The sequence below is a fragment of the Puntigrus tetrazona genome, chromosome 6 (assembly GCF_018831695.1).
Source record: "Puntigrus tetrazona isolate hp1 chromosome 6, ASM1883169v1, whole genome shotgun sequence".
Lineage (NCBI taxonomy): Eukaryota > Metazoa > Chordata > Actinopteri > Cypriniformes > Cyprinidae > Puntigrus > Puntigrus tetrazona.
In genome coordinates this window covers 8,540,181-8,549,654 of record NC_056704.1, presented here as the reverse complement: position 1 = coordinate 8,549,654, position 9,474 = coordinate 8,540,181, and the positions used below count along the sequence as shown (strand labels likewise).

Genomic DNA, 9,474 nt, shown 5'->3' with positions numbered 1-9,474 from the left:
AAATCAAGATTTTTTAAGGACCGTGTACATGACCATATCGTCATTTTGACCATATCATGACCAGTCTGACTAATTTTAATTTTTGGGGGGGGGTAAATTAAATTTCACAACTGAGAATAATTTACTGGCCAAAGGGATTATGTCATATACTGAAAATCACGTGAATAATAGTTTTACCTTTCCAGATGAGTTGGCTACATGTCTGTGTTAAATATGTACTGATAAAAGTACCAACCCCCTATAATTGATTTGACTATCTTCTGCCCTCTTGAGGATTAAAGGTGCACCTGCATTCCGTTCTCTCCCGGTTATGCCAGATTTCCCGAGAAGTTGAGGTACACGTCAGAATGGAACCTGTACTGGTGAGCGGACGTGTACAGTGACCTCAGCAGTTTGTGCGTATCAGCTGACACACACACACACACAGACGGGAAAACATGGAACGCGGTAAGACCTGCCGAAAAACCGCAACGTTTGAATAGATTGGAATATATTTATTATATTCTTGAATCTAATCTATAGTATCTATTCTATTCTGCATTTGAATAGAATAAAATTCATTGACACTGCTGTTTAATTCAGTGTTATTAAATTCTGTTTAATTAAGTTGCATTACACTGCAATGCTAAGCGACGTCATGCAGTCAACGCGCTGTAAAAGAATGGGCTGTCCTGCTGGGAGTCTGTCAGTAGTCAAAGCACCAATAGCGCTCTGGGTATATTTCGTTATATTTGTTTGCATACATATCAAAATAATGTCCCAAACTCAAAACAATGAAACATAAAGAATAACTTAAAAAAACATTACCCTGGTAAACGCGTGTGGCATAGGTTACTACTGACTGAAAAAGAAATGTGAAAGAGAAACAAGGACATGCATGCACTTTTAGTATTTATAATAAAATGTTACTCATGTGCAATTTAGTATATTTATAGTATGTTAATGCTGCTGTAGCATATAAAAAAAAATTACAAAATAAAAATGTTTGAAAATCCAGTGCTCAGATTTATGTGCCCCATCTCACGTCTTTCTGTGCTTGTTAAGGTTTCTCTCTCGCTGGACCTTCTTCTAATCCTCGTAAACGCCAAGTACGATTTTCAGCACGTCATGACATCCTGCTCCTCCGTGAGGTGATAGCACAGAACCCATTCACTTCTAAAGAGTCAGGCCGAATCTGGGCGAGGGTGGGTGAAATTATAACTGCGACTCTACAGGATGAGAACTTTGAGGTGGACGGACGCAGATGCAGGGAGAGAACCATGCTACTGTTGGATTATTATAAAAAACAGGACTTTGCAAGTCTACGCAGGTTAGGAGAGGTCACCTTCCTCTTTTTTCCCCCTAGTTCAAATAAATGAACTGATGTAAATAATGTGAAAATACATTAATGAATTATAGAAATATAATCGAATAAATGGTAAATAAAAAAAATAAATGCACAATACTTTACTCTTAGAGTAAAGATTAAATACTCTTACTATTTAATCATTAATTGTATAAACAAAAGCTATTAGATCTAAGTTGTGTTTAGGTTTGGTACAGAACGCCTGTATGCACAGAAAGAAGACCTGTTGCATGAAGTTCTGGAGCTGGAGGCAGAGAAGAATCTTCTGGCAAGTGGGGAAAGTAAATACCAAGATGACGAACTCAGGAAGAGAGCACTGGAGGAATTATCATCCCCTGAGCCTGACAAATCCACAGTGCTCTCAGTAACAGCAGCTCCCCCCACTGGTAAGGAGTCTTTAGTTTAGAAATGATTATAACCATAGCTCGTAGATCATTTCATAACAATCCACAAGTGGAGATCTTTAGATTTTATTGTCATAAACATACTAAAGATAAATAAACATTGTATTTAACACATTCTTACATTTGTGTTTTTATTAGTGGTAGCCAGCCCAGAACCTGAGGAGCAGGAGGAGGCTGAGCTCACAGCGCCCACAGCCAAAAGGCCATGCCAGTGCTGCTGCCAGACCTACTCAGAGATCTTAAGCTTCTTAGAAAAGCGATTTGAAGCAGAGCAGAGTCTGCGAGAGGAGGAAATGGCACTTAGAAGAGAGGAGCTAGAAATCCAGAGGAATAAGATTGCCCTGGATCGGGAGCGTCTCGGAGCAGAAAGAAAAGAGCGGGAACGTCGGTTTGAGCTAGAGAGTCAGGAAAGACAGGTTATATTGGATTTGTTAAAAGAGAAGGTCCTAAAAAACGAACGAAACTCTGACTGAAATGAGTTGAAATTTTTACTTTTAGTCTTTGATGTTGAAGTGTCATTCCAGTCAATGCTGTATTCTGTTTTCTCAGTTTGAATTGGTTTTATAGCATGAAAATAACATAATCCGATGATATTATAGCTCATTGTTGAATAAAATGGCCAAATGTCTGGAGGTATGTTTTCATTCAATAGATCCCCTGATAAAACACTGAACTTTAGTAACTAAAATAATGGCTTTAGCAGTATAAGCATACTGAGATCACTGATCTAACTAAGTTTACACTTTGGGATTTGGGAACCAGTAGCATTATTGTTCCTTTAAAGAGGTTTTAATGGAATTGAGATGTCTCAGAGTAAAATAAAAAATAGCCCATGTTTCTTCTGAAGCAGGGCAGGTATGTTCAAAATGAAGCTCGCAATGAATAAGAGCCATTCACATTTGTATTAACTTGCCCACAAAGAATACATTGAACTAATAGCTGTGTGTAATGAAAACTGTTACAACTGTGATATACCAGGATAAATTACAATTTAGTTTTATTCATCACGTGACATTTATCACATTTACCATTAACAAGTAATTTGCAGTTTAACCTCTTAAAAAATTTTACTGTTTTTTTTTATGTATCACTTTTATGTTTAATCATTTAGTAGATGCTCTTATCCAAAGGAACATACAAATAAAAAGTAGAAAGAAAAGAAATACAATATTACTGCTAGTGTTAAGAAGGTAATATTTTAATACTAAAAGAAAACAAGTAGATAAATAGACTGCTACTGTAGGTCTAAATGGAAAAGATTTTTTGAAAAAGGAAAAAGATTTAGTTGCCCAGATTTAGCTGGGCAGGGTAAAAGGGTGAAGGGGTGCAGAGATAGCAAGTAGCAAGTGGTAGCAAGTGCAAATTGAAAAACAGAGGGGTGCAATGTGCTCTTTTAAAGATTACAATTGCTGCAGCATTCTGAATTAGTTGCATAAGTTATACAGAGATGTTTGTGATAAAGTGTTGGATTGACTGAAGCCACAAGCAGTTTTGTCTTAATAATGGTTGAGCTGAAGGTGATGGTTCGTGATCCAGCAAGAAATTTCTATTAGACATGCTGAGATGCAAGGGGCTATCATTGGATCATCAGAATGAGAGGTAACTGTCATCAACATAACAGTGAAATGAAAAGCCATGTTTCTGAATGACAGAACCTAATGATGCCATGTAGATAGAGAAGTGGTCCAAGTGGTCCACCCGTACAAGATGCTTTGAAGGATATATCTGAGAGGTAAGACTTGCACCAGTGGAGTGAGTTTCTTGAGATATGCACTTATTGCTGTCAGTAGGTTTTTCTGTGTGAGAAAAGCAGCAGCCTGACTGAACACAGCTTGTTTTAAGCGTTTCACACAAAAGTTCTCTTCATATTAAACATGAAAAATTAATCACTATAAAAACCTAAAAAGTCTACAGGAAATATGTATAATCAGGGCATTCATTGTAAACATGTAATTTAACCTGTTCTCAGCATGTGGTCACAATATAAACCTTTCAAGGAACATGTTTAAAAATTCAAGAAATTCCAAAGTATAAATTTATATTGAAAACCTGAATTATTTGTGGTATGGACTTTGAAAAACAATATTCTTCATCAAGCTCATTTCAACTTTCTTAAAGACTGGTTGACAGATTGGCTTTACAGGATGAAGCCTGTAACGAACCAGAGGCGGAAGCCGGGGTAGATTCCATATGCAGAGTTTTAATGGAGACAGCAAACAAATCCAAACGTAATCCAAACTCAGCGTCAAATAATCAGGCAAAGGTTCAAACACAATAATCAGTCCAATCCGAGTCGTCAAGGCAAGGGGTAATCCAAAGTCTCAATAGTCAAGAAAAAACAGGCAATAGGTCAAAAAACACAATAGAAACAGACAGATAAAGAAACGCTTGGTATGCAGTGATGAGCTGGCAATACTTTGCACCAGGCTGTTGTTTGGGCCTGGTTAAAATGGCCGCCAAAAGGGAAGTGGGCGTGGAGAAAGCAGAGGAAGAGCTGACAGTCAGTACTCTGGGGAAGGCTCCCTCTGCTGGTGTGGCGTTACAAAGCCTTATTATGTGCCAGTTTTATTTTATTTTATTTTTTATTTTTTTCTAGCTTTGTGGCAAGATGCATTTATCATCATAAACAAAATAATCAGTATAAAAACCTGTGTATTGTTCCAGCATCATTTCCTTGTCTAATGCATGATTGTGATTTGTCATTGAATATCACCTTCATCTAATCATCCACATTCCACAGCTGCATCCCAATGTGAAAGCTGTCCACTTTGAAAGCTTCATTTGAAGTGTGATTGCATCACAGCTGCACTATGAAGGCTGTTCCAAAATGAAGGCTGTGTATCAAATCAAAGCACACTTAGGCAAATGAAAGATACAAAAGCTGGAACCTTTACAGCCTAGTCTATCCCAATGTTCACAGGTGACAACATAATTTATCCAGAAAATGTGGGTAAGATCCAGATAGAACACATACAATGCAAGATGTCTGTTAAAGATCTCTTGATCTGGAAAACATCTGTCTACAAATGTCTGGTAGACGTCTTACAGATGTCAGTTTTATATACATTCTAAATCATAAACATCTAAGAGATCTCGGACTTTAAAAAGGAGACGTTGTAAGGGTCCCCCTTTTTTTCTGCAGAACGGAATCCAGATGCCCTGGTCGAAGGTCAATTCGTGTTCGGTCTTTTCTTTACGTCCCTTTAAAAATCACTGATATTTATGAATCTTTTTAGTTTCAAATTATAGTACTGACCTTATACATAATTTGATCTGACTCCAATCTTTCGTGATTTTAGTTATATTTATTTAAATGTAACTGCTGATCCCTCTAGTTGTGATTAAATTTGGATCATTAATTAACTATAATATTTCCTAGTTTCGACTTATCGTTTGTTAGGAGTCTGGGTCGCTTAGAGACCTTGTTTGGCCAGAACAGACTCATGACACATCTGGGCTAGTCCAGGTCTTAGTCAGAGGCTACCCTGTAGATCGCTTACCTTAATGCAGCCATCTCCTCTATAGTAATTTTTTATGCGTTCCCTAAGTAATAGCATGCTAAGCCAGTTTGGTGGCCAGAAGTCAAGATCTCAAAAACGTGCCCCCGGCTCCATCCAAGATTAATGTATAATGATTAATGAGCTCGTCAAGGCAGTGGAGCTGGCAGACGCGGCCCAACAGCGGGAGCCTGGGGAGCAAGCACCGCTGTTTCCCTGGAGGGTGGTCCAGGAGCGACCCGTGCTGGGAGGCACCGTCCCACGTTGCTGGCCTCAGACAGCAGGAGAGATGGAGAGTCCCCCTCCCAAAATCCTAACGTTTTTTTCAATGTGTTCCAACAGGTCACGGGAGGGGGCTCGTTCGCCAAAGCTCAGAATCCCAAAACTGCTGAATACGCCTCGTACTCCTCCCCCCAGTCCACTCATTTCATTGCCCATAATCAACGTGCCCTTCGAGCACATTGGGGTGGACCTCGTAAGGCCGTTGCCGAAGTCTGGTCATCATCGACTATGCCACTCGCTACCTGGAAGCAGTCCCCTTACGGAAAGCCACAGCAAAAGCAAAACCACCCCCAGACGGATGGCCTGGTCGAAAGCTTCAATCAAAGCATTGAAACAAATGCTTGACGCAGAGGACAGGCAAGACTGGAACTTGATGCTACCCTACATCCTCTTCTGCATTAGGGAAGTTCCCCAGGCCTCAACTGGCTTCCAAGGATGTCACCAAGGAGGTGTGGGAGCCCATCACACCGTCATGGAACTTGGAATTGATGCCGTCACATATCGGCTGCATCAGCCAGGCTGCCAATGCCCCAACCAACTTTATCACGTCAACCTCCTTAAAAAGGTGAGAGGGAACGAGGGCCAACTCTCCGCCCTCACGTCCACCGATCCCGTGATTCTTGACATCAACCCCCACCTCTCGGCTGCCCAGAAGGGGGAACTCCAGCACCTGGTCGTTTAGTTCTCTGGTGTGTTCTCACCTCTCCCCGGGCAGACCCACGGGAGGACCACCTGGAGCAATTGCGGAGGGTGCTGTCCAAACTCTGGAGGGCTGGGCTCACAGCCAACCCCAGGAAATGTCATCTGGCACTCTTCAAAGCAAAGTACCTGGGTTTCCAAGTCGGGAGGGGCCTCATCTGGCCCAAGGAGAAGAAGCTGGAACACTCCCAGGCCTCTCATCAAGACCCAGGTACGAGTCTTCCTGCAAAGGAAACCAACGCGAGGGCGCTCTTGTCCCCAATAGATAGCAGCGTGTGACCGATCAGCGCAAGGCACAGACCCACTACACCACGTGGAAGGAAGAGGAAGAGAGAGCACCTCAGCACCCTACACCACTTGGACACTGACCAGCACCCGTATTATTCATTCTTTGTTAAATAAATCCACCCTCTGGGTCTTTATTGGAGCTCTCCTTGCCATTTGTTACTTCACCTCGTGTGCACTTCACAAAAACTGAACCTAAAATAAATAATTTTATAAATATATTTTTCATGTCAGTGATGCAATTATTTAATTACTTCTAGATTTGTGAAGCGTTCCTGCTCAAGATCAAAAATGCAGAGTGCACACAAATAAAACTGTTTGCAGTTCCGAATCTGAATGATGTATACTCTACCTTTATGAGGAAAAATGCAAGTGATAGCACTAGCACCTCCACGTTCTTCAAAGCACAATTTAGCTTCTACTCTTAGCACAAACGATTGGATATATTTATCACACATTTATCTTAATTTTTTTTAAATGTATACATTTTTTGTCTCAAATTGTGTTCATTTGGTAAGTAATATAACGCATTACCAATAGATTTTTGCTAAAAATAAATGTTCTTAATTTACTTGTAAATATTAAGGCGCATTTTTCACCCTTCCTTGGATTTGAAATTGTGACTGATTATGACCAAGATGGCGTGGCGCGTACACATCGCGAGGCTCAGCGTCTCTCCAGTTTCTGCAATTTTGCAGTATTTTACCTGCTCATTTCGGGTCTGTTCGTGCAGAACAGCAGTGCCTTTACATCGTACACCCGACATGAGCTTTTGGATATTGGTTCATCATTTTCAGACAGTTTTAACGGCAACCTTCAACTCGTCCGGAGATCGTCAGAACAACCGAGGCTGAGCACTCTTCGGCCGGGCGGAAGTGCTCAAGAAGGCGGCGCGATCGTAAACAAAGGCGGGGAAGCGCGGAGGGCTAAGAGCTAAGCTAAAGCTAACACCACATCGGCTCTCTTTACCCAGCATTTTCCTTGCCAATGTGCGGTCACTGGCGAACAAAATGGGCGAGATTCGACCCGCATCAGAGACAACAAAAAACTTCAGAACTGCAATGTCATGATCTTCACGAAACATGGCTAAACAGCAGTATACCAGACCATGCTATCAGCATAGCTGGACACCACACATTCCGGGCAGACAGAACGGCGGATGACTCGGTAAGACCAGAGGCGGGGATTGTGCATTTATACTAACAATGCTTGGTGCACAAACTCTGTTATCGTTGGGAGACACTGCTCAGCCAACCTAGAGTTTCTCATGGTTAAGAGTAGACCGTTTTATCTGCCACGGGAGTTCACATCAACCATCATAACTGCTGCTTATGTTCCACCCGATGCTGATGCCAAGCTTGCTATGAACGAACTTCATGCAGCCATCAGTAAACAACAGGCTGCTCACCCGGAGGCTGCATTTATTGTTGCGGGGATTTTAATCACTCTAACTTGAAGGCAGTACTCCTAAATTTCACCAGAACGTTTTCTGTCACACCAGAGGAAACAGAACTTTGGACCATGTATACACAAACATGGCTGAAGCCTATGCTGTGACCCCCTCCCCATCTAGGACAATCGGATCACCTTTCTTTGTTCCTCACCCCAAGTACTCCCCCTCATCAACCGTGTGAAGCCATCAGTGAGGACCATCAAAGTCTGGCCAGCGGGGCTGACTCCACACTCCAGGACAGGTTTCAACACACAGACTGGAGTATGTTTGCTTCCCAGGCTACCTGTGGCTCTCACACGGATATAGACCACTACACTTCCTCTGTTCTGGATTACATCAACACCACCATAGACAGTGTTACTACCCAGAAACAGATCACCACATACCCAAATCAGAAGCCATGGATGAATAAGGAGGTGCGCCTTCTGTTGAAAGCACGCAACACTGCCTTCAGATCAGGTGACGCACAGGCCTACAGCACTTCCAGGGCAAATCTGAAGAGGGGCATCAAAAAGGCCAAGTACTGCTACAAGCTGAAGTTAGAGGAGCACTTTTCCAACTCTGACCCTCGACGCATGTGGCAGGGCATCCAGGCCATCAGTGATTACAAGCCCAACCACTCCACCCCCACAGCACCAAATGTCTTCTTTCTGGACGAGCTTAATGACTTTTATGCTCGCTTTGAGAGGGATAATAATGAAACGGTCACCAAGATCACCCCCTTAACCGACCCACCCATCACACTCACCTCCTCAGAGGTTTACACTGCACTAAGCCGGATCAACGCGCGCAAGGCTGCTGGACCAGACGGTATCCCTGGACGCGCACTACGGCATGTGCAGAGCAGCTCGCTGGGGTATTCGCGGACATTTTCAACATGTCCCTTGCCCAAGCAGCTGTACCAACATGCTTCAAATCCACCTCCATTGTGCCAGTGCCGAAAATCTCAAGCCCAGTGTGCCTAAATGACTTCCGCCCTGTAGCACTCACACCCATCGTTATGAAGTGCTTTGAGCGACTAGTCCTGTCACATCTGAAGGACTCTCTGCCTTCCACACTGGACCCCACCAGTTTGCCTACCAAGGCAATAGGAGCACTGAGGACGCAGTCTCCATCGCACTGCACTCTGTACTCACACACTTGGACAATAAAAACACTTACGCACGGATGCTGTTTGTTGACTTCAGTTCAGCATTCAACACGGTCATACCCTCTAAGTTAATCACCAAACTCAGAGATCTGGACATTAACACCTCACTGTGCAACTGGGTTATGGACTTCCTGACCAACAGACCTCAGCATGTTAGGTCAGGCCACATCCCGCTCCACCACTATCACTCTCAACACCGGTGTACCACAAGGCTGTGTGCTGAGCCCCTTCCTCTACTCCCTCTTCACCCACGACTGCAGGCCTGTGTTTGGATCTAACTCCATCATCAAGTTTGCAGACGATACTACTGATGATCGGTCTCATCAGCAACAACGATGAGACTGCCTACAGAGAAGAGG

The 9,474-nt window shown here is 42.8% G+C and overlaps 1 protein-coding gene across 1 annotated transcript; it reads left to right on the top strand.

The window, feature by feature from the left end:
• Positions 1-415: 415 nt before the first annotated feature.
• si:dkey-45d16.4 lies at positions 416-2,377 on the top strand. The gene is made up of 4 exons (XM_043242528.1): positions 416-447; positions 1,045-1,309; positions 1,532-1,731; positions 1,888-2,377. The coding sequence occupies exons 1-4, from the start codon at positions 438-440 to the stop codon at positions 2,220-2,222; spliced, it is 810 nt and encodes a 269-aa protein (XP_043098463.1). The 5' UTR covers positions 416-437; the 3' UTR covers positions 2,223-2,377.
• Positions 2,378-9,474: the final 7,097 nt, after the last annotated feature.

What these genes read in the sequence shown, in the direction of transcription:
- si:dkey-45d16.4 (XM_043242528.1), top strand. An exon ending in GACTTTGCAAGTCTACGCAG is followed by an intron (nt 1,310 to 1,531) that starts GTTAGGAGAGGT and finishes AGTTGTGTTTAG; the next exon opens with GTTTGGTACAGAACGCCTGT. An exon ending in AACAGCAGCTCCCCCCACTG is followed by an intron (nt 1,732 to 1,887) that starts GTAAGGAGTCTT and finishes TGTTTTTATTAG; the next exon opens with TGGTAGCCAGCCCAGAACCT.